The sequence below is a fragment of the Saccoglossus kowalevskii genome, chromosome 9 (genome assembly GCF_978046115.1).
Source record: "Saccoglossus kowalevskii chromosome 9, keSacKowa6.1, whole genome shotgun sequence".
Lineage (NCBI taxonomy): Eukaryota > Metazoa > Hemichordata > Enteropneusta > Harrimaniidae > Saccoglossus > Saccoglossus kowalevskii.
The window spans coordinates 24,393,338-24,418,142 of record NC_140649.1 but is presented as its reverse complement, the minus strand read 5'-3'; the positions used below and the strand labels follow the sequence as shown (position 1 = coordinate 24,418,142).

Sequence of the window (24,805 nt, the reverse complement as noted above, 5' to 3'; positions counted from 1 at the left end):
AAACATCATCAGAGAGTAGAAAGGTTGGATGCTAATCACTTTTAAGCTGACAGAACAAACACTGGGTCACTGGCTCTGGCTAACTTATTACCTACCTGCAAAAGCACTGTGTTGAAGAGTGAGTGCTTACCTCATTAAGATACTACTGGTGTGATGCCTGTATAGGTGTCTGTGGGTTGTAGTTGTTCTGAGTTCTGAGAATTCTGAACTGTTGTTGTGTGAAGACATTGACATCGTCTCTGTGTTCCCAGGATAGGAGTTAAATCCTGAAAATAAAGTGGTTGCCAAAGTAGTGCCATATGATGCTTGCAGAACCAGAGTCTAATGATGGAACAGTTTTTAGATAGGAAATTGACTCATTTATCAAAGTAGCTATAATGATTAATGGCGTTTTTCTTATTTCACTAAGAAGCTGGAGATCTTGCTTTTGATAGGGATTGACTGTTCACATACTGTAGTTAGGTCCAATGCCAATCCTAATGCACCAGCTCGATCGTGTTGTTGATAAATATAGTATAATATTAGGCAACAATGATGATTCTTACTTGGTTTGTGTGGGTACTAGAGCTCTGTGCGCATGTACAAACCACCTGGTATTAGTCATCCATAATAATCAGTGTTGAGTGCTTTGGTTGATTGACAGGTAGGTCGACAGGATTCAGCATCATGTTAAAATCAGTGTGCTTTGTATCAGAAATCTATTGAAATTGGAATTAATCTAAACCATTGTAAAGAAAGATGTGTACAATGAACAATGTAAAGTGTTGTACTTGTGGTGTGATTGTTTGTTTTGCTAGCACAGAGTCTACCCTGCCTGTTTGAGTTCGAGTAATATCTGTACTGGCATATGTATAGTATCTTTTTCTTCCATAATCCTTTACTGCATAGTAGGGAGAGGATATTTTCGTCTAAATTTCCCTTTGTAAATTATCCTTGTTCTTCCTCTGCATTGCATGTTTATTCTCTCTGCTATGTTATCTACAACTGTAGTAAGGGTAAAAGGCTTCATCTGATATTGGCGCATGTCAAAAAAGAAAAGCGTTCCCCGTGAACGGTCTGCGTTCATATAAGGAACGTCGCAATGTGATTGGTTGAAATATTAATGAGCTTTAAATCAACACGCTTCCTGTGTGGGGCAGAGTAAATCACGGAGTAAATCACGCGAGACAGTGGTTTGTATTTGAATGATAAGCTTATTAGCATGATAATGTTCCTCTCCTCAGTCCTTGGATGCAGAAACTTCTGACACGAATATCGCATCCAAATCAACCGTGTCATAGGTATTTTCAGGCTTGTACTAAAACGGTGATTAGCAGAGGACAGGGTACAGGTTCGCTGATTCTTCTTTACATAGAGAGATAGGATTGCTGGATAGCTTTTCCCGTTCACTATCTACACCAACTGGCAGGGGTTCTATCTAAAAACGATCAAGTGAACGAGTGTTGCGCACGAAAAATCAAGGTTGATCTTTTACCCGTTTTATTCCAAATATTAACTCGTTTGCAGGACAAACCAAATTTAAATCCGGATTTTATAATGTAGTTACATCGATAACACGTAACCACATACCTGAGGTACTAAATGTGAATTAAACCATCAACTTTGGAATATATCATCCAGGCCAGATAGCGCCCTCTTTGGCGAATCGCCCCTTGCAATGAATAAATTTACTAGTGTTGCAACTGTATGTGAAATATATGTATATTCACAAATGACCAGAGAGTATTCGAGTATTTGTTCGAATTTGCTCGCGCAAAAAACGAAAGAATTTTTGCAAAAAATGCAAGTTCGTTGAATTGCATTTAGTCAACAATACCCGAGTAAAGTGACAATATCTTTTAATAGTAACATCTCGTTTTGTGTTTCAAAAGATGAAGGCGATAACATAATATATAAAGTCACATTACATCAGCAAATTGTTACCATTCGCTTATCCAAATTATCACCAATCGAACACTGTTACATTCAAATGATTGCCTGCCTGCCTGTCTGCCAAGTCAAGGCCATTGATCGATCAGTATTCAGCGGATTGAGTACGCGAACAGTAGAACCAGTTACCAACTAGAATGAACAAAATGGGGAACGTGATTACATACTCGGACATAGATGTCACGTGGCACTGGGTATTTGGCAAGATCACCGGGTGCTAGAGTCGCATGGACAACGCTACGAGGCATTCGGGAATCTCCGATTTTCCTTGGCCAAAACGAAAGACTAAAACTCGGGAACTCAAACGTACAAGATTCAAGTAAGAGACAAAACGCACTGTGTCGATACCTTTATATAATTGATATCCTTAACATATTACTTGCTGACAACATTAGTGTAAATAATTCATCGTAAAAAGTAGTAGTTTTTGCTTGATTAGAAACTCAATAACATGACCCAATAATTAAAATAATCATTTCAGAATAACATTGAGAAAAATCGAGGCGAGTGTACAGCGCTGACTTTAATGTCTCAGCTGTCTCTGATCAAATAATAATTTGAATCCAAAGAATATTTTGTTTATAATTCATTACATCGTCGTTTTCGTTGACCTGGAAATGCAATGCACCATGGGTAAAACGATTAATAAATAATATACGTCTGTGGACATAGCAACTATGACGTAATGCTTCAATAAAATGACTTTTTGCATAATTCAGCACTTTGTAAGGTCACACGCATGACTCGCATCGATTTAAATTGTCTCCGGTAAAAACACAGTGAACCATCAAAAGGCACTTATATAGTTCATCTTGCGCCCGAAATTATCCCGCCGAGTGTTCCTTTCCCATTTAGGGTCAGTCGTTCATTGCAATGCCTGCATTCACGTTGTACGTCTATGTATACAAATGTATGTATCCTAATCTCGCACTCTTGCATACTATTATTTCTACATTTGCATAAAAAGCAAATATCAACCCAAACTAAGGTTCGCGTCTCAAACTGCCAACGAAAAGGATAATAAAACTTATACATATAATGTAGATTGTCGGATTTATGCGACAATTTTAGTCGGTCAGATTTTTTTTTATCTCTGGCTACCAGATAACATTTAGTGATGGTACAAATGGTAAACATTCTGTAAAAATGTCTAAAAATGTTCGTAAGTAAATAGGCACTATGTACATGTTATCATATCCGAATAGCCTGCATCCGGAAAACACTAAATTTCCTGTTTTGCTTGGCTCTGCACAATGCAAAACTGTATTTTACTATGGTCCAGCGCTGGTATCGCATATCAAACCAATTGTAAGATCAACCTCAAGTACGAGTTTAGTTCAACTGTTAATACTTCCACGACAATTATAAAAATCCGCGTCCTTGCTCACATGACGACGCACTTGCCCTTTAATTTCTCTCTCCTCTTCTGTGACTTCGATTTTTTGCTCTCCAACTGTAAACTCATTGTCCTTCGCTTTTCCAGCTGTAACAACTCTTGGAACAGTTCTTTGACATTGTAATTGGTCTTGGCCGACGTCTCCAGAAATGCACAACCCCACCGCTTAGCTACTTCCGCGCCGTCTCTCGTTGACACCTCCCGACACGACTCGTCGCATTTATTACCAACCAGCATTATCGGAATGCCATCAATGTCTCCTTTAATCTCACAGATAACGTCGAAAATTGGTTTCAGCTCTTCCAGCGACTGCCTACTCGTGATTGAGTATACCAGAATGAATGCGTGCCCTTTAGAAATCGACAGTCTCTGCATGGCAGGGAATTGATGAGACCCCGTAGTATCAGTGATTTGCAACGTGCATACGTTTTTGTTACAGCTGATCACTTGTCGGTAGGTATCCTCGATAGTTGGGATGTAGCTTTCCCGGAACGTTCCACGTACGAATCGTAAAACCAGGGAGCTCTTGCCTACGCCTCCCGCTCCGAAGACCACAACCCGGTAGTCGTTACTCTGCTCCGGCATGACTCGAAGTCTGATGCTACGGTCTTTGGGCAGCTGCGAGGAGAAAGAAAAAAGAGACGTTTGGTTAGGTACTAGTACTAGTACAATGTCAAAACACATACAGTTTGACAGTCCAACAGTCTGATGTCACGTGACAGTGTGACGATTTATGAAACCATACTATGATATGCTGATTATGTCACGTGAGTCAAATCAGCCAATTATATTATTCAATAACAACATATTTCGTTCTTCCAATTCCATTTTATTCTTCCTAATAATGGAGATATGGGTGTAAACTCGCACTGTGCAAGGCTGTGTGTTTTAGCGAAAGCCTGCTGTAAGCTAACCGAGAACTTATTTCACGTCGTTGCTCCGCGTAGTATGCGAAAGCCGGCGAAGTCGGAAACCGCGCTGTTCAAAGATGATGTAATACATATTTATCTTGAATACAGCATGGAGAATTGAATGTTTAATTACGTTTAACGCCACTGCTTCTCTGAACTTTCCAATATTACCACGAAAGATATGTAATCCGATCTTCCGGATCAGTCTAATTGGTATTTTGAAAATGTAAGTAATTGCAGGCACTAGGCTTAGTTTCATGCTTTCAGAATAATAGACCAATTATTAGGTACCGATATTCGACGACCATCATCGTTTGTTTCTTGGAAATATATTACTGGTTTTCACTGAATTGTATCTCTAATTTGTTCAAAAAAACAAGGCAGTTTTAAAATGGAAATGGTGTATTGGCGTGTGTTAGTCATTTTCGAATCCCAGGTCTTCAACTTGGATTGAATAGTGACAACGTCCCTTACTGACAAAAGATTATTTATACACACGAAACGTACGTAAGGATATAGCAAGTACGTACGTCAAATAAGTAGTTGGGGTTAGCTCGTGTGGTAACAACGTTAACGCCGACACAACGCGCAGCAAGCAAGTAATGGGTATAGCGTCCCTCCGGGAATAAATACAGCACAAAGGGAAGACCACCATAAAAGAAACGCGCGTCACGACTCGAGAATTATTATTTCAAAGAATTAAACATGAAAACAGGTAAGATTTAGTGTGTATACTGCGTTGAAGCAGCTAGTTTGTTTGACCTTATACACTCATCCATTCAGCTTCGTTAGCCATTGCCGTCATTCGTCACCTTACTATTAAAATCAATATTACTCATTTATGCCAGAGACGCGTTGGAGCGAGCAAATAATGAAGTGATTGTCGTCATTTGCACCTTGAATCGCATGACTAGGCGCATGTCTTTAAACTGTTTGCTTTTATGAAAAATGATGTAGACATACAAATATGTATATTTCAATGATAAAGTGAATTACGTCAGAGTCGGCAAGGTTGAATTTCCCCTAGTGACGCCAGAAAAAGTACCAAATAGCTGACAGCGTTTTAATACATTATATTGTTGATGTAGTTGATGTGCACATATAACAGGACAACTGTTATTCGTCAACGTTGCAATATCTATATCTATGATGTACGAATAGTCTGGCTTATTTTAATGGCCAAAAAAAAAAACAGAACATATTTCGCTTATCGTAATGATAAGGGGAAATTTAATATTGAACATTCCATTTAAGTATTAAAAAAGCAAAGATTACTTTGGCGATTTTTTTTTTTGTAGAAGGCTTGAAATTTTACAAATATAGCGAGGTTGGGATTATAAGTCAGACTATTCTGTTTTTTGAATATTGAGGCGTTTTGAATTGATCGGCATTAAGGATTTGACGTAGCAATTAGCCCGTGTTTACGACCGTCAAATCCATTCATTGAGACGGTATACGTCACTACAGCATTTCGAAGTGTTTACGCCCGTTAATAATACGCTATGAATTGGTTTGTGTGTTTTATAAGGAGGGTGGGGATGGAAACCCAATTATGAAAACGCCGTGTCATCGGGAAATATTACGACCCGCTATATCAATATAACAAATAACGGTAGCTTAGATTACACCGACATCAAAGTATACAGAAATACGAACAGTAAAAATTGAATGTTCCTAAATAAATCAAAAATGTCCACAAGGAATGAAGAAAAGATCCAATAAAGATTAAAACTGGGGATTAATGAAGCTTGTGGGTGAAAGCGCGAGTCCCGATATACTTGGTAAATGGAATGAAATATATAACACGGCATAATCGCGGCGCAATTTCACGGAATATTGAGATGGAGTACAGCGGTAAAATATAAATAGGCGTTGATTATTCAACACTTACTGTATTAGAAGCTTTCGTGATCGTCATCTGCTGTGTGTTTGTCCGTACTTGTATGTAACGACGACGTGGAACTGTTAACGGATGAAGACAGTTGTGAAACCAACACGGTCGCTCGTGCGAAATGAAACGAACCAAACAGCACAGTCAGTGTATATTGAAGACTGTGCGAGAAAACAGTTCTAGTGACGTCACGACCGCCTTCAATTGGCGGACTGTTCCATTCATAGTGATTCATTACGAATGGGGCGAGTCGGGTATGTGGTTGTGAATACTGTAATACAGTATTGTATGATCAGCAGAAACATCGATACGAGATTCGTAGTAGAAATCAACAGTATTTGTATACCAGCCGATACAAAATTATGCTAAAGGCAATCTCGGGGCTCGACATGGTAACTGTCTACCCACGTCAGAATGAGGCAATTATCTGAAATTCGAGCTCCATTTGATTGTCTGCTGTAGTTTCTCATGAAACGTGTGCGGCTAGTCACGACCCAATGACAGGCTGCCACAAGACACGTTAGTCTGCGTGCGACACACGTGCACTAATGTGATAAACTGATGTACAGTCTAATGATTAACTACGTTATGATGCAGTATCTGGGAATATGTAAAGAAGGTACCTACCGATGGACTAAAATTGCCGACAAAATAAATATAAATGAAGCGATATCGCGACGTTTTGTAATTGTTGCATGAAGCCACGAAATCGGTAATGCCCGAACTATGGTTCATTGCGCGTACCGTGTGTGGCGTACGCAGTTACTCGCCATGCTGCCTATCGCGGTCGTTTCTCATTACTCAGATTTCTGGAGAAAACGGGACAAACTAATATAGTTGTTTATACGTTTACTGGATCATGGCATGGTTTAAATTCCTTACAAATATCATGTAAATGTATTTTGTGTAGGCACAACAAGTATGGTATTCTATTTCTAACCAGTCTATTGATAATTAAAGTTCAAACGCGCATGTTAAAATTAGTAGCCGTAAATCAGACAACCTTTTGCGCGAATGTTCAAACTGTTATTGAATCCCTTCTGTCTGACTAAGGGATCTAATATTTTACAGCTGGTGTGCCAGATATTTTCACTTGTAATACGTCATTTTTACCGAGAGGTTTGTTGTTCACGCCGTTTATTGATCGATTGGTGTAATTTCTTCTGCTATTCACGGTCTTCAGTTCACGTTTGTTTCCTGATATCCTCCCACATCCCAGACGAGTAGTATAAATAATGGTCAAGTCTCGTACATATATGACATAGAATCGAATATAATAGGGGATTTTCCGTACAATTGCGAGATCTCGCGAGATGTATGAAAAACGCGCGTCGAACGTCTGCCGCAAAAATCGAACGATTTGATTTTGAACTAGAATTTCTTTATTTCGTAACTCACACCGACCAGTCGACAGGGGAATATTGCTTCCGAATACCCTCACTTAATCGAAATTGCCTATCATGAAATGTGGACAACACATTATTAAGCATGGAAATGTCCCCCAAAGTACTTCGCGTTTGTCGAATCCCACGCGATGTTTGACGCGACTACGACGCTATGAACTTTGTTTGTCCGGTTTTTACGTTCGATTTCACGCATAACGCGTGATTCTCGCAGTGAACGGAAAATGGCCTATTGTTAAGGGAGTGTCGGAGTAACAGCACAGCCGTGAACGTGCTGTAATTGTTTGATGATATCATCCATTTACGGCCCAAATGACTGATAATCGGAGTTCAAAGCCAATAATGGACAAATATTTACAGAAATGTTAGGTCCAAATATTCCAATATAATCAACCTAAATGCAGAGGCACAACAGTGTGTTGCCAGTAAATGCGAATGCGGTTAATCATTGAGAGGTGACAGACATTTTTTTTTATTGTACGTGATTGCGGTTCTGGCCAATCATGGCGATTTTTTCTGCAATTAGGCCTGGCAAGTTCAGTGAGTACGCATCATGAGTGGGGTGCTATTACCAATGAATAACAAGAATCAATATATGATTGCTTGTTGAACACAGTAAATTGCGGTCTGGAATAAAACACTTGTGACCAACCGATGAGGAATTGACTAGACACGGTCGGCTATACTAATCACCCACACTCATAGCCAATAACGGGGGAGGGGGTCTAGTGGGTGAATTCTAGAGTAACATTCGCCCCAAACCACCAACAAACTTTTATTTATGCAATTGTAGATTTGACCATTGTCATCAAAACTGATTTGATTCAATTACTATCGTATATAATTTCTACCGCTGGGCGTACGTGAAGAAACGCCCGCAAACTGCGTCCAGGGATACGGTAAGAACGACGTGTCAGGGAGAATGCCGCAGTTCATTTGTTTTCGGGGTGAACTCGGTGATAGCGGCGACGCTCGTTAAGTGTTAAATACACAATTTCAAATACACGGAGAAACTCCATTCGTTTTACTAGTTGTATTTTCTCTATTCGGTTGCCAGGAAACTGGAAACCTCACACTTCATCTTATTTAGACCCAATAATACGTGCGGTCATTCCCCCTTTCCGTGTTTTTCGGTAAGTCAACGTACCTGAAACATATATTACAAATTAACGGGTTTCCGTTTTCTTTAATGTTGCTATCATGTATTAAAATTATGTTCATAAAAAATAATGTGTTTTTTTTCGATAACATTGTGATTACTTTGAACTTAGGACGATTCAAAATACTGCCATCATAAAATGACTTTCTTTCAAGGTGGGAACTTTATTGATAGTCGGTGCTCAGATTAGTCTGTCTATTATAAATTGCATCACATGTTGCAATGGGGTGTATTTCCAACGAGTCGTTGAATCGAAAGGCGTAAATATACCAACTTAATTATTTCAAACGCGAGTACTGCAATAAACCCAACCGTCAACATGCCAGTACATCCTTCATGTAGCGCTGCTGTTGATTTCAACTTTCACCCACTTTCCATACTCAAACAAGAGATGGCGCCCTTGAAGTCGAACTCTGTTTGTTAATGAATTGCGGCCGGTGACTATGTTCACCGGGTTGGTGATGTAATTGTACTTTCCTTTGGAGATAAATAAAAACCAAATGACCTGTTTTCCTCATTACATCACTGGGCGTTGCTATAGTCATATCCGCTGAGTGGGAAACTGATTCAACTATTCTCGATGGGAAGCACAATAACAAGGAAATGAGAAGAACGACAGGAAAAGAAAAAAACAATCAGTCTGGATGATGGATTAAATTGCACTTTTGATCTGGCTTTCACGAAACGGGAAGGGGCGATGACGTAGATACTTATTTACATACCATCGGTTCAATGGGTCGCAAAATGAAGTGAAACGCTTTCAAATTATTGAATCATTTTTTTAGTCTGTGCGTCTCGATCACGTGACACTGATATTGTTGAGGGAGACGTGCACGGTACATACAACGATATGTTTCAGCTGTGTTTGTACGTTCATACCGAACCCGACTATGTGCGCTAACGTAAACAACTAGTGCTAAACACAGGTCTAACTACCGTTGTATCTTATACATTCCTTAGACGTAGACGACTAAGTCACCAACGTTTAGTGAATAAATCTGCTATTCTTTCTATATCGTGCATGTTTTGGGCAAGTCGTTCAACCAGACATTATACTTGTGTTGTGCGGCCAGTACAGTATTATGTTAAGCGATAAAACAAGTAGTACGTTTACTTGGGTTATTAACCCTACAGTGTCTGTTGATAACACGTAGGTATTATTAATATATTCATCACGTGCTCAAATAAAAGCATTGACCTTTTTTTTTTTTTATTTTTAGATTTCTTATTCTGAGATAAATGTCGAAATTATTATTCTTGTTATATATAAGCTTGTAATTCACACGTTAAAAAAGTTTCAACTACGTATTCCTGGAGCCCTAGCCTGTTCTGAGACTCTCGCTAGTAACACACGTGTTTGTATAAAGACTTCGTGATGTTTGGCCCGCATTATACGGCGAACACATTCCCGTGCGCGTGACGTACGTGCACTGGCATGTGAAATGAGAAGGTTACATCAGCCTGTACTAGTCACTAGCGTAACTATATTTCCAAACATCAACATGCAGTGTCGTGTAACGCTGTGGTGAATTCTAATTAATAAGAAGGGCTTGTTTTCATATCTGTATTGTCGATATACCGTTAACTACATCAGTATTGAATGGGAATACTGACGAGAATGCACGTGCTGGCTTATGCGCACACGTAGAGGTTACCACGGAAATAAGTAATAAAAGCTGCACTCGTCGAGGCAGATTGTATTTTGATCGCTTTGTCTAACAATCCATAGCCCATGCGGCATTGTCGATGAAAGTGGTGGTATGTTTATATGCATTTTTGGTAGGTTTACTCCAAACCGCGCCCGATACTTATCAGAACATGCACCGCAAAGGTTGGCAATTCCAGTAATATTATATCTTTTCAAATTGTTAAATTGTCAGCATCAACCACCGGTTCATTATAAATGAGGACGACACAGTTATTTTTCGAGCGGCGTCACATGCCATGCGCATTGTATATTACATGCTTTCCTATACTGGAACAATTGAGTGTTGATATTCTTCGTTTTTTAGTAGAAATTCAAAAAATAGGATAATTGGTCAAGAACGCGGAGCCTTCTACAGTTTTCAAATCAAAGCGGTCATCGTGCCGCGCATGCGTGATATATGGGGCCTGCTTCAACAGGGACGACGGATACGCGCACACACACATATATACAGGTGTAACCTTAGTTGTGACGTCACACATTGGATTAATTTTTAATAGAGTTGAATTAACTTTTAATATAGTTGCGATATGAACTCGATTAAAACACGTTCCTATATAGGGTTGCGTTTTAATTGGAGTTTAATTAAACTCAATTACAATGCAATACAACGTAGAATTGCGTTTTAATTAAGTTTAATTAAATAAAAGTTGAATATCCCGTGACTGAACATAGAAATGTTTGCGAAGCTTAAGTTGAACGAGGAAGGTATGGTACAATTATATTAATCTTAATATAAATTATATTAATCTTAATATAAATTATATTAATCTTAATATAAGTTGAACAATACCTTCCCACTTTACTAAACCTAAGCTTCACAAACTTGACTTAAATTCGATTAAATATTAATCTAAATTATGAAACATTGTGACTCCCCATGTTTGAGGCTTCACTTGTACAAAAGGCTCCACTTTGTTGGTGTGTATCCGGACCATTGGCTCCACTTCCACTTCTATACAAACACAAACACATAACCTATGTCATGGTAAAACTGGATAATTAAAAAAAAATGATAAAAACGCATCAATTGGCAAAAATCAGTATTCAGTGTACATCGCGACCTGATCAAAACTCGCAGTAATACTTGCCACTGGAAGCGCGCAGATGGGTTGTTGGAAAGTCACTGTTTATAAACACAAATCGCGAAGACCATCACCCTTCAAACCAATAACTACGTGACGGGACGTGTCGTGTTCAATTTGCCCCCCCCCCCCCGCGACGCATGAACGCGTCTTATTCGATATGGGTCCCACGCGACGTCTCTAGTGCGTATGAAATACATTTGTTTATACGAACGCGCTGTGTAACAAATGCATTCATTTACAGCGGGGGGGGGGTCGTCACGTACGCATGAGTGAGATGGCCATAGCGTGTCATTCTTTACAAACAAGCGTCTACCCATGAGCCTTTGCGTTTTTAGCGTGTGTTGTTATCGTCGCTTGGGACTCAATTCCCGCGCGTGCGCAGTTGACGACCCTCCCGTTTTTATGAACCATCGCGTCAATATGTTACCATGAAGTACAACGTAGAGCTGGTACTGAACACTACAACAACTCAAGAAGCAAACAATGTTTAAAATTTGAAAACAGAAAATAAGTTGATAAGAATCAGACAACGTAATACCTAAATAAGTGAGAATGTACCAAGATGGGCTTGGAACTACTGACTGGCGGCGATACCAACAATTACCACGTGATGTTGTGTAAAAATCGCAAAAGTAGGCGTGTCATTTACAAGATGCGTCCCATACGTATGGTTGTTACACATGAAAAGACGCGGCTACGACGTGCGATCAACAACTCATACCACACGACAATCCGACGTAAACGCGAAATAGAAGCACATACTAGCTGTACTTTGACCCGATTGCTGTCAGTAGAACGTTATCATTTGCATAAAGACAAGGGACTCTACACGGTGCATCGACGTGCATATCACGTGAGGGCGAATGTATTATTAAAATATTTTCAATTGTATAGCAATATGGGCCAAATCGATTGTAGAGTAGGGGTTATGGGTATCAACTCTTGTTTTGTAGGTATTACGTAGCTTGCTGACTTGCCAGTAAATTACTTGAATTGTCTGTTCTGTGATAATATATTGATATTACCTCAACGACAATGATCACCCATATAACACTGTGCTTAAATGGCGGCAGTCGTCGTGCCGCGTCCTGTTCGATATGGGACTCATAGCGACGTATACAACGCGTGCAAAATACATTGTTTATTTACATAAAATTTGAACACGCGCTGCGCGACGACCACCGCGCTTTAACCGTGAGAAATTGTCATTCTTACCTATGATAACAGGTTACATCGCAGTGTATGTTTAAAATCACTTATTCTCACTATTGTAAATAGTTTCTGACAGAAATGTAACCTTCTAAAAACTAGGGAATTAACCTGGCAAAATGGTATAGTGTTTTAATCTTTCAATGTACTGGGTACGGTCTGGAAAAGAGATCTACTTTGCATTCAACTCAGTCGGGCGGTGTTTCCAGTCACAAGGTTGCTATGACTACAACACTGTGACGTAAACGAGTAGTTCAAATCTAGTCAGATGGCAAGATAGATTCAATATTAGCACTCTTAGACATGGCACTAGATATATGTACTTTAATTACGTAACTGAATAACGTGCACCCTGACAACGCCATATATATATGTGTGTGTGATTCCGACGAGTTCTTGACCCTAGTAAAGCCATGGCTCATTATATAACATCACCAGTCAAACACACAAAAATTGATTAAAATTCTACCGTATGACATTCCAATCATGGTATCACCAGTTTAACTCCATCTTGACTTGACTTGACATTTTTCTTGCAGTGATTATTTGAATAGCAATGGCTTTTGTCTATTTTTTTTGGAGTGGTAGTGGGCTGCGTCGTTGCCACGTACCCATTGTTTCAACTCACTCCATCTGAAGGTTTGTAATCGGAAAAGAGTTTTCACTTGAAACAAACAGTTTCTACATGGACAGTTCGGGACAGGAGAATACGCAGTTGAACAGATCCAACATTTTGAGCAAGCCTCAACATTGAAGTAGCTGTTATTTCCTTCGCAAAACACGACCTTTTTCACCGGCAACCACGAGTGAGGGTCGAGCCATAATTTATAATGGGGTTGCTAATTTGGTTTGGCAGATGAAAGTACTCTGGGTATGTTGTCGTCAAAAGCGTCTCCTCTGATTTTTTTCTTTTCAAACCATTGTTGTGTCTGATTTTAAAGTAACCCTCATAACCTGGTGACCGTGAATAGCAGTCGGTGGGATATACGTCTTTCCAAATGTGACAGTATATTCTAGTACCATATGATATAAAAAGAGACAAGTTGTGACTTTATCAGTTGCAAGTTGTAAATTAACTTCCGGCGACTTTACAAATGGAGTCTTACATTGATCTTCTTATGATGGTAAAAATACACTACTTCGATAAGCACCGGAAAGATTGTGGAGTCGGCGCGGGGAAATCGTGAGAACGGCGACCGAATTGTTCAACCGGTATCCAAGCTTCAACAGGTGTTTCTGAAGTAGATGATTTGCCTAAAAATACACAGGAAACTGGGCCAATGACAAATAAACACTCACCGATTTTTCTATTTAAATACTTCCTTGTGTCAATATTCCTTGTTCAGAAATAATTCAAGATCATTTAATATTCATAATGTTTTATAAAACCTGTTCGTTTCCATAGCGATCGTGTTATCGACTCTATCGATCGATAACTGCAAATAGATGGTTTATGGATCACCTCTGTCCGTTCCTTCTCTTTATTCTCGATTCCGACTCAATTACTACAACTTCCTTTGCCGTGTTTAGCAACGCACAAAAATCTATATGTAGTCTTATAATTCGTTGATTTCATTTTTTCGATAATGTAAGAGACAGAACAGCGAACAGCGCCCCCAGTGGCAGCAATACTGGCCAAGCGGAATAGGTAATAATTCCTGTGGTATGCAATGTCCGCCAAAGCACTTGTCTAAATGCATATGCCTTCTGCATAACGCGCGCATTGAATCGTTCAAAATGCCGGAGGTTTGTCCGCGTCAAAGAATTCCGCCGTTACCATGACAACGGATGCAAGGCCAAGAGAACACGTATAACAAGTTAGTTACACGTTCTCTTGTGCCACGCGAAGCAAAGACGTGATTGTCATAAACCATTGTTTGAAATACATTATTCATATTCGCCAGACCTATTTAATCAGATGGCTGTTTTCGGCGCAGATTTTTATGAGAGTTTCCGGGGACTGTAATATATTTAGTATATACGAAGATTGAAAAATCGTGGAATGATTCTAAGGAGATACATAATAACTGCCTTTATGCGTTGAAAAAAAATTCCTACGTTTGGGCTGTAGTAACAAGGGGGAGGGGATAAGTCTGATTCAGTACACGCTCTCAGGCGTCCATCAATCATAATGGGGTCACTACTTCCTTCTGGGACGTGTATTCCCGGAGGGAAGAGATTGCAAGAAGTAACTGCCATGCGTAAAGCGTACTCAACAAATAGTAGCGAATTTGGATATAACTAACGACCTATTTCAGTCATTTACCAATTATCCTGCAACGGTTATTTATTTCTACTATACAGACAGTTTGAAAAGCAACCAGCCGCGGGGTTGTCGCACTGAGCACCGACTCATTTATGAAAATTTTGTCCTGTCTCTGGAAATAACGCTGGGGAATTGCTTTATTAAATTGCCATATATGAAATGAAATAGTCGACTGTAATAGAACAGGTCGCAGTCACGGCAAACAACATAACTCCCGCCTGACGCCTTGTACAGTCTCAGTAATTTAAAATTAATGCTTCGTAGTACTTATACAGGAATTCCAAAGCGTCCGTTCGTACATTGGGAATGGCTTTCTTTAAATTAGGGCCACCATCTCATGGGAGACGACGGCATGTGACTTATATGTGATGCGTGGAGACTGTACCATAGGGTCGTTGAATTGAGACGAATAAATAGTGAATGAATACGTAATTTTCCGTTCACCTCGAGATCTCGCACAATGCGTGAAAGGCGCGGACCGAACCCCTGTCACAGAGATCGAACGGATTGATTTTGAATTTATGTTTTTTTTTTTTTTGTATAGCTCAATGTCGTAATGGCTATCTTTGAGAGGGAAATATTGCGTTGATATACGCTTACTTCATCGAAATTAATCATATTCAAATGTGTATAGCACATTATTAAACGGGGAAACAACCCAAAATATATTCGCGTTTGGTGAATCCAACGCGATGTTCTGAAGCCGCTATGATAACGATATAAACTTTGTTTGTCGTGTTTTCTCGTTCGATTTCACGCATAACGTGGGAACTCGCAGTCAACTGGAAATGGTTTACTGAAGAGTAGACTTGTTTCAGAGTTGCATCATGCTATTAAACATACTAGCTATGAATTGTGGGTATTTAATAGCATTTATACTCATCATAGATCTTTTAGTATGTCACTATATCGTATCAGAACCATTCAAAACACAGCAGTGTAAATCGTGCATTATATCTTGCATACTTTTCCTCGACGGCACTTATACACAAACAGTATACATTTATATTGTAAGATAACAGTTCATAATCTGTTTATAATGCATGAGAAATTAGATAGTAGGCACTTTGAGAGCGCAAACCTCAACCACAACAGCAGCAAAGTACTTGTCCTTCTAATGACCCTACCTGGCTATAATGGCGTGGTATCCGGATTACAATCTCTCCCAAAATAAACTAATCGATTTGTTCTTGTCTCAAAGGTAACCTCTGCGAAAAGAACATGAAAACTCGCCCGCTTTTTTAGTTATCTGGCAATTCTTTCAACGAATCTTGTCACCTTGGCAACCGAATCCAGGTCTCTTTTTAAATGTAATTTATTGGCAAGAAAAATAAACCAACGCCAGCAAAACATAATCTCAACCTCTTCAACGAAGAAAATGAATACCCGAACAAATGAGATAACATGGGGTAACACGTACGGGTAACTAGAAATGTTTTGTATTCGACTACTACGTACTATTATTGTTTCCCGGGCGTTCAAGTTGTTTGCGTGTGCCATTAGGCTGTGCCTCATGAATATTCATCAGTATCAAAACAATGATTTTGGCTTTGGGGGGCAAATATATAACTTAACATAACAAAAAAAACATTATTTGTCATTGTATGCAATACAATATGAATAGTATGAGTAAGTCCATTACTGTAAAATGTATGAATAGTTCTTCGTTCTCAAATATATATGCACAATTACCGTATACGTGGTGTCTTGGGGGTTGATGACTCTTTATTTTTTATTTTTGTAATTAAGGAAACGATCCTAAATCCATTTATTTACATCGCTGTGAGATCGTATTAATAACATCGGCACTATACACCCTGTGATTATTTTATTTTTACATTACTTCGCGAACAATGAATTACTCCGTTAAAACATGTAGCAGAAGATAGATGTGTATATCAAGCCTCGTCACGGTCTTAACAATATGTGAGGTATTGAAGAAGCAGCAAAGACGAGGGGACGCCCTGCAGAACAATGAATTGATAATTCCGTGTGGACTGAGTTTTTTTTTTTAAATTATCCGCCGTTCCAGTTATAGTAACAGATGTTTGCGGGTAATTGGGACTGCTTGAGTAATATTGATTCCCGTCGTCTTTGTCAGTATGCGTAGCTTGAACAGCGCATTGATATGAACGTGCTCGGGAATGTTAAGGGGACGGTGTCGTCATGGCGGAGACGTTGAATTGTTCGAGTTACGGACATCGAGTACGAACATCGAGTTACAAAAATAGTTCGCCCATACTGTGACCACGCCCACCTCTGTGAAATCGAAGTTCGGTTAACTGTTATATAAAGTTCGAATTATTAAATATGAACGTTTAACAAAAATGAAATTCTAAGTTGTCCGTAAATCGAAGTTCTGTTAACTGATCATTGGACATCGAGTTATAGTTTTGGACGTGGTTTCGCAAAAGTGGGCGTGGTTTAAGAAATATGGGCGTAGTCATTTTTGTAACTCGATGTTTTCGTAACTCTAACAATTCGGCGTCTCTCATGGCGCGTGCGTGTGTGCAACATTTGTATTTTGGCTCGTATGTACATCAGTGTCCCTAGTTGTTATGCAAATTTTTGGGCTACATGGACATGCGCAGTTTTGACGAGAAAGTCACGTGGGTTAAGTTCATCGGTATCTAACTGAATTGTTTGCCAAGAAGTTAAGGTTACCTCGAAGAGAGAAGACTGCAGTTACTGTAGATATTTATTGATGTGCAATGTATTAAGTACGTAATATATTGTAGTTTCATTATGCGTGCATACCGGGAAATACGCATGTATTCGTCGTCACATTGATCCGAACTGCTGATCTCCGCAGTCATTTGTACTCCTAATCCTAATCACAAAAGAACAGTTCAATAACGTTGACCCAGAGTGTCTGAATCTGAATAATAAACACGCTGAAATGAGTCAGGTAGACTGGCGGCGGATATTGTTCTTATGGACTCCCTAAAATTGACAAGTAAATGATTATAGTGCTCCTAAATTTGTTGCTTTAAGATACATGCTTAGTTTACGGAGTGAACTCTGACACATTCCACGTAACTGCAGCGTGGTTGGTCACTGATAAATGAGTAAGTGTCTCCATAGAACGAGTATAGCAATTCAGCGAATGCTGTCAACATCTCTGCACGAATTGCGTTCTGACGTAAAGTTACCTTGGCCCTATTTCCAAATGAAATATGCTATATCAACCCTATAATGGTTACACCATGCGTAAACTAGTAGTACGTAAACCCACTGCGCGTTTCGAAGTGTTGCTACTATTATTCTCATGTTGAAAATGGTGTCAGGGGAAGGTTAGACACTGGGGTTGTATAATAATCAACTCATGACATATTCGATTGTAGTTTATAAAACGAGTAGTGTCGGGTTACTGTTCTGTTATCCCCAGGTTACCATACAAATTCCAATATCACGATAAAGCGGAGGAGTCATCGCCTGCACACGCGGCAGGCGGCCATAACGTATCGTCGCACTCTCCATCCCAGAGTTCTTAGCTCAGGGAAGCTTACGCGTGACCTCTGCCACACATGACTTTTCACACTATGATTTGCCTCATATCAATACGCAGGTGTTGTTCGGTTATTCAAGACGGCGGCCCCTACACAGTTGGCAAGGAAACTATTAAATCTTTCTCTTCTCATACACTTTCCATAATTGTATTCATTCAGAATACGTGTTAATTAAAAGTTCCCGCGAACTCCGACATATTTAAATATAGTTCGGGTTTGACCCTACCAGTGACCCTTGATTTGCATAAATGCATAATCAAGCTGTGGAAGAGGTGATTTGAAGAAGCGCCATCTTGCATGGAAAGTGGTATCGTCGTTCACAAATAAACGTCCACCCATGAGTCTTTGCGTTTTTAGTGTGCGTTGTTATTCGTCGATCAGGCCGCATGCGCAGGTGACGGCCATACCGCATTAACTGAGACTGTACCTTCGTTTGTGCAAAGACATTAGAAAGAGATTCTTTTGTCTTTGGTTTGTGGTCGTTGGTGAGTTGATTATATCTGTGTGTGTCGAAAATCATATGTAACATGTGTGATGATGTCAATACCCACATTAAAGGGACAGTGAAGATACCACCTGAAATATCTTCATATATACGATGGGGTCAATATAATCTTTTTTTACTGAGTTGACAATGTACGGTGGTGTACTTGATTTAGCATTGTAGATTGTTTGTCAGTTGTCTGTAAGATTGTGGAATAGTTTGTCGATTGTTTGTCAGTCATTTATTTTTGTGTTCTTGTACTTATTAATTTGAAATAATATTCACGAATTGTATGGCTATGTTGTTATTTCTACATTTTTGAGCATTTTAAAATAATTATTTAATGTACATGTATTACACTTTGATAAACACATTAAGATATGATTTGTTTATGAAATAAAAACGAAGTTTTTGCAATAAACGTGAAAACGCCGTCCCTCACAATACAGGCTATTTAAATCTAATGTTTTTTTTTCCAGTATTTCATCAAACCAATACTGCATGTTTGCTGAAACAATATTTTGATTTTACGATGAATCGTATTAAGAATGTTTTTATCAATATGCAATATGAAACAAAAATATTTACTCGTACTCAGAAATAGTTATGCATCAGAACTCAATTCAGAACTATAACCTAGGGTGACTTTGCAATCGATACATTGAAACGTAATGCACTCCATTGTTATGGGTCCCTTGAGTTTTTTTTTTAAATCAATTTTTAACTGAACTTCTGTTAAGCGAGCGCAATCTACAACATATCCAAAATGGAAACGTTTAAGGTGTTTACAAAAAAGCAGTCACGTGACAGCTCACTTAAAGATATTTTGATAATCGTATTATAACCTAAGTTCAAAGTCGAGCGAACGATTGAGTTGAACTTCAACAAGAGGATCAACATTAAAATTTCATGTTCGCTTTTGAGTTGATTTTAATCGTGAAATCCTTTCGAAATATCCTAAAAAAAATGCTCGGAAACGAAACAATTTCAATTATTATTTAGTGAGACTCTAATTTTATAAATGACCAGCAGTAAGCACAGAAATTGTAAAACATGAATTTATCTCACTTGCTCACTGAACAAATGATCAGTAACATGCGCAGTAGTGCAAAACTTGACCTCGGTCCAAACTCTCGTAACGTTTAAATGCAAAATTGTCACGTTTAACTGATATAGGCTTAGTAACCACGTTAAGTCCACGCAGGTATAAAATTGTAGAAAAAGAAACTAGAAAATCATACGAATCCCAACATAGATATGACAGAAAATCGAAATCTATTGACAGCTCAGTTTCTGTATTCTCAAATTTTAATGAGCCTGCGATATAAATTCACTAGGTAATTGTATACAATTTATAGTTAAAACGTGTTTTCACAAAAGAAGAAGCACAGTAACTTCATTGACGGTGTTATCATGTGGTATGGTTTCTATGGAAACAAGTATTCAAGTATTGAATCCATTTCCCGAGCAGATGGCGTCTTTCAAAAAACACCTATGAAATATTCATAATCTTAAAAACTTAACTTATCCGCTGACCTAATATCAATTTAAAATTCTGGTTGGTTTGCACTGTAAACAAACTCCCTAGGTTATTTTTATCGCATTCCGTCAGAATTTTAATCTTCATTTGAAGAAAGAATGTGAAGGATTGTTTTAGTAACTATATTTTTGTTGTTGTTTTCCATATTAATAATTAAACGTTTATCATTTCAGAATAGGGACACACTTGTTAATAGAAATGTATTGTAATATATATTACATAGCATAATATCCATACTCTTCGTTGCACACAGTGACGTTTCATTTGTCATATATTAATAGTATATGTGGTAATATTGGATTAAAAAGTAGCTTTTATCACGGAGGCCTTCTTTAAGTTCAGTTCGAGACAAAGAGATGAATAATTATATTTTATATTACTCTATGTGTGTATGCGCATTGAACATAGTAATTAGAAAGTGACTAATCCTAGAGAATACAAATATTTGACTCCGCTATATATGCCTGTAAAGTTCCGTTTTATATTTAGTAATACGCCTTTCTACTCTGTGGAGTTGAGATTGTTTGTTTGTTCGGCAGAGTGAAAATGTATTGTACTTTAATTTATTGATCGTAACCCGCACGGGTATACTGAAATATTGTCCAATCAGATCGGGCGTTTTGAGCCACGTGACTTGTCAAGCCGGGTCACGTGATTGCCTTTATAAATAGAACTACACTTGACATACTCGACTCATACGAGGTTTGAGTATGCACTTGGTCGCCATGAAAGAAACTGTATGTATTCCATGCAGTGTATTTAGGAATAACGTTCTACGGTTTAATATCAGCTACCCTGCGTTATTCGTGATCAGTATTCTGACAAGTTGATAGAATCGAAGCAGAGAGTACGTTACTAGCAAGACACCTAACGTCATTTGATCAAAGGGCAACAAATAAAAAACAATAAATTTATAACTCCCGCCGAGACATTTTGCAATTAACTAGTAGAAAATGTCGTTAAGATGGGGGGGGGGCAGTGATGAGCCAAACAGTTATTAAAGGCAGACTGAAGCGGCAGGCATTTGAGCAGGTTAATTTATGATGGATATTAGCTGTATCCGCGCAGATATGTCAACAATAAATATCATTTCTTTCAGCCGCAAATATTATATTTCCAACTCGATATCACCGTGCTAAACGTACCCGGAAGCAACGATATCCCGTCGATTGTACCGGGTACCTCTAGTTATTGCGAATCCAATTCCCGACTTGTCCCACATTTGCGGATGCTAATTACAGCAACTATTCGCCAGCTCACGAAAGCAATAGAGCAACACCCTTAGGTAAAATGAATTATTATTAGTTCGACTTTAATAGTCCCACCTTTGACCTTTTATTAAACTAGGTAAGATCGGCGTTTTTAAGAAAATGTAAATTTTACTATATTTTTTTCACAAATATTGTTTCATGAAGCAAATCTAAAAACAAAAATGGAAGCGCATATGGCGTGCACAGACCTTTATAAACACAGAGTCTACGACTAAGAAGATAACATAATCTTAACCCGGCAATAACAACGTTAATTGAAAACTTGGAAATAGGATTCCCAAATTGGATTTATAAAAATCTTTTCAAAAGTGCAACACAACGTTATTTAGTTTAATGACGACACAATGTGACAAAGAAAGCACTAGAAGATCACTAGGTGGTACTATTTGGTTTGCAGTTCGAGCCAGACATTATGGTGCCCGATATTAGCTTTAAATTTGTTTCTTTTCCAAACAACAGTCTAATTGCTTTTGACAATTCTACATGTTGACGCGAAGTGTGACGTAGGCCTTGGCGTCTTATTCCAACCGAGGTGTGCGATAGCTGCATAATTTGGTATGCAAATTCGGGGCACTCTAATGTATCCATTGACTACGTCACGTCTGAAAGAGTATAGATTTTGCCGGTGTTACTATGTGTTTTCAATATTTTCCCATAATTAGTAATATAATTAGTTGCGAAGTAATATAACGAAGCCATCGACTATGATGAAATGATTTATTCTATTCTCATATCCTAGTGTATATTATATTCTCACTAGAGTACCAACTTAGAAACAACCTCGCATGCAATTTGACTCATGAATTTTGCAAAATGTAATTAAACACAGTAATGTAAATATTCCACGGATACAATAAAAACATTGACACGAGTGCCTTTATTAATGTTTAATGACAACAAGTATTTTTTCTTTGCTGCCATGTTTCCGATTGGACTCCAAGGCTACCAAGTAAAATACATAAGAAATATATATTGTTGTGGTTCTACGTCATGACTCGCTTTGTATGGAATTGAAAACACATCGCCATTAATTTAAGAATTCTATTAACTGTCACATAATCCATTACGTTGAAAGAAAATAATCTAGAAAACATTTCTCGCTGCAGACGAAGTGCAGGATTTTGTTTAGCGTTGTAGCAGCACCAATGGAAGAATAATGCTTTTCATATTATTTGGAACACGAGATTTAAGTCTGAGATAAGAAAACTGTTTATATATCAATGACGTTCAGTCTTATGGTGGTAGGATTATATTGGGATGGCGATAATTATTAAGCGTATTGCGTCACCATAAGAGGGCACGGTAATTACCAAAAGACCATTACATTGCTTTGAAACTCGTTTCCCTGCAGCGGTGGATAACGCCGGGAAACTAAAAATACATGCATATACTCTGGTAAGAGTCATCGCCGAGATTGCACACATAACATACTTGCTAGCCAGCTAGCGATAGAGCGTTGTTCATTCACATCTCATAATAACACACTAATAACATTGAAACGCAGCACCAGCCATTTTTTCACGAATCGTTTCTTTTTTTCACTTTTTTTCTGCGTGTGTTTGTTGACATAATTGATTGATTCTAACGAATTTCGTGTATTATTATTGTGTTTTTACTTGAACGGTCCGGAAAAAACTGTTAGAGATTGTGGTGATGCGAATATATTGTTTCGTTGTTTTTTTGAATCTGTTACCGGTATATTGCAACCGTGATTCAAACCTTTCTAAGAAATGAACTTCAACTACGAAGGCGTCAATAGAACTCCATTCACATGGTGAACGCTGAGCTTAGAATGAATGGAGGTGTGCTTGGCTATAACAACACGGACGAGCTTAAGTAACGTATAAGACTCAACACATTTTGGTGAGAAGATCGCATATCATGTTGTAAAACACCAGAGTAGGGGATTAAAGTATAGGGGATGATTACGTGCATGGCGATACAGAAAGCGGTTTGCTGCTTCCCGGAAGACGTATGAAATATGCGATGTGTATATAGCGTGCACAACAAAAACTGTTGTCCCTTACCATGGAGTCCATGTCCAGCCATTGTTGACGATGCCTTTTAGCGAGGTCCTCAGCCATGAATTAGACGAGTTTACATGCACGATGTATTCACTGTTTCACGCAATACGCCCTGAGAGCTATATTCTCGTTAGAATGATTAGGAGCAGAGATTCGCGACCATAACAGAGTGAAACATTTCCGATGTAACTGACTGGCAATAAGAGCAATGGCAATCGCACTGTGCTGTCGGAAGTCACAACGATTACAGTCCGTAGTGTAACGACACTGAGCGTTGATTCATTTGCATACAGTTGCACTACTTGCTCTACCTGAATCGCGCATCTGCATCTCGGCGGGCGCTTGTCATGCAGATTGCGATGCCTGCTACGGAGCACGATTTCATCCAACCCATCAGTTAGAAAAAAAACAACCCGAATGCAATTAATTTACAATTGTCATCGCCCTACTAGTACTTCGTTTTACCCCCGTTTCGTCTCAAAATGATTACATAAGTGTATTCCAAATAGCTAAGCCCCAAATATCCATAGTGATGGTTGCCAGGCAACCGAGTTGAGCACGGTCTTCGATCTTCATCATTTGAACGGATTTACATGTCCCTTGTGTACTATAGTTTTAGTCACTACACTAATTCGAATATAGCTGACATGGCTGACTGATATAATTAATGCATGTAATTTCCATGTCATGTACATAACAAGGTGAACAGGCCAGTCTAAAGTAGTACAAAAATCATTTATTTATTATTAGCACCCGAATGTCTCTGCGATCCCCGTAAGTGCTATGTCGGTACAATAAATTAACTTCTTGCCAAAATATGCTTACCATCAAATGATTTACCATAATGGCGTCCTGCTGTAACATACAGCTATATGAGAGTAGTCGGCAATGTTCTTTGAGACCGTCGATAAAAGGAATTGGCCATTGGTACAATTTTCGTGTGTATGTTTGTGCGTTCAGTGAGTACTCATTTCTCCAATAAAATAACCCTGAAGCTATCTATAACGATCGCTGAAAAGC

General features: G+C 38.7%; 1 protein-coding gene across 3 annotated transcripts; it reads right to left on the bottom strand.

The window, feature by feature from the left end:
* Positions 1–2,270: 2,270 nt before the first annotated feature.
* On the bottom strand, positions 2,271–24,059 carry LOC100372720 (GTP-binding protein Di-Ras2-like). 3 transcript variants are annotated; one of them, XM_002734129.4, is made up of 2 exons: positions 23,789–24,059; positions 2,271–3,943 (listed from the first exon to the last, which is right to left on the bottom strand). In XM_002734129.4, exons 1-2 carry the CDS (start codon positions 23,843–23,845, stop codon positions 3,314–3,316), a joined length of 687 nt encoding a protein of 228 aa, XP_002734175.1. In that variant the 5' UTR covers positions 23,846–24,059; the 3' UTR covers positions 2,271–3,313. The 3 variants fall into 3 exon arrangements, with proteins under 3 accessions (XP_002734175.1, XP_002734176.1, XP_085359447.1); XM_002734130.4 differs by lacking the exon at positions 23,789–24,059 and adding an exon at positions 6,128–6,274; XM_085503321.1 differs by lacking the exon at positions 23,789–24,059 and adding an exon at positions 4,767–4,781.
* Between the last annotated feature and the right edge of the window lie 746 nt (positions 24,060–24,805).

Coding starts and splice junctions, on each gene's coding strand:
- LOC100372720 (XM_002734129.4), bottom strand. CDS start 23,845: ATGGCTGAGGACCTCGCTAAAAGGCATCGTCAACAATGGCTGGACATG. Junction 3,944..23,788: donor GGCTGGACATGGACTCCATG/GTAAGGGACAAC, acceptor TTCTCCTCGCAG/CTGCCCAAAGACCGTAGCAT.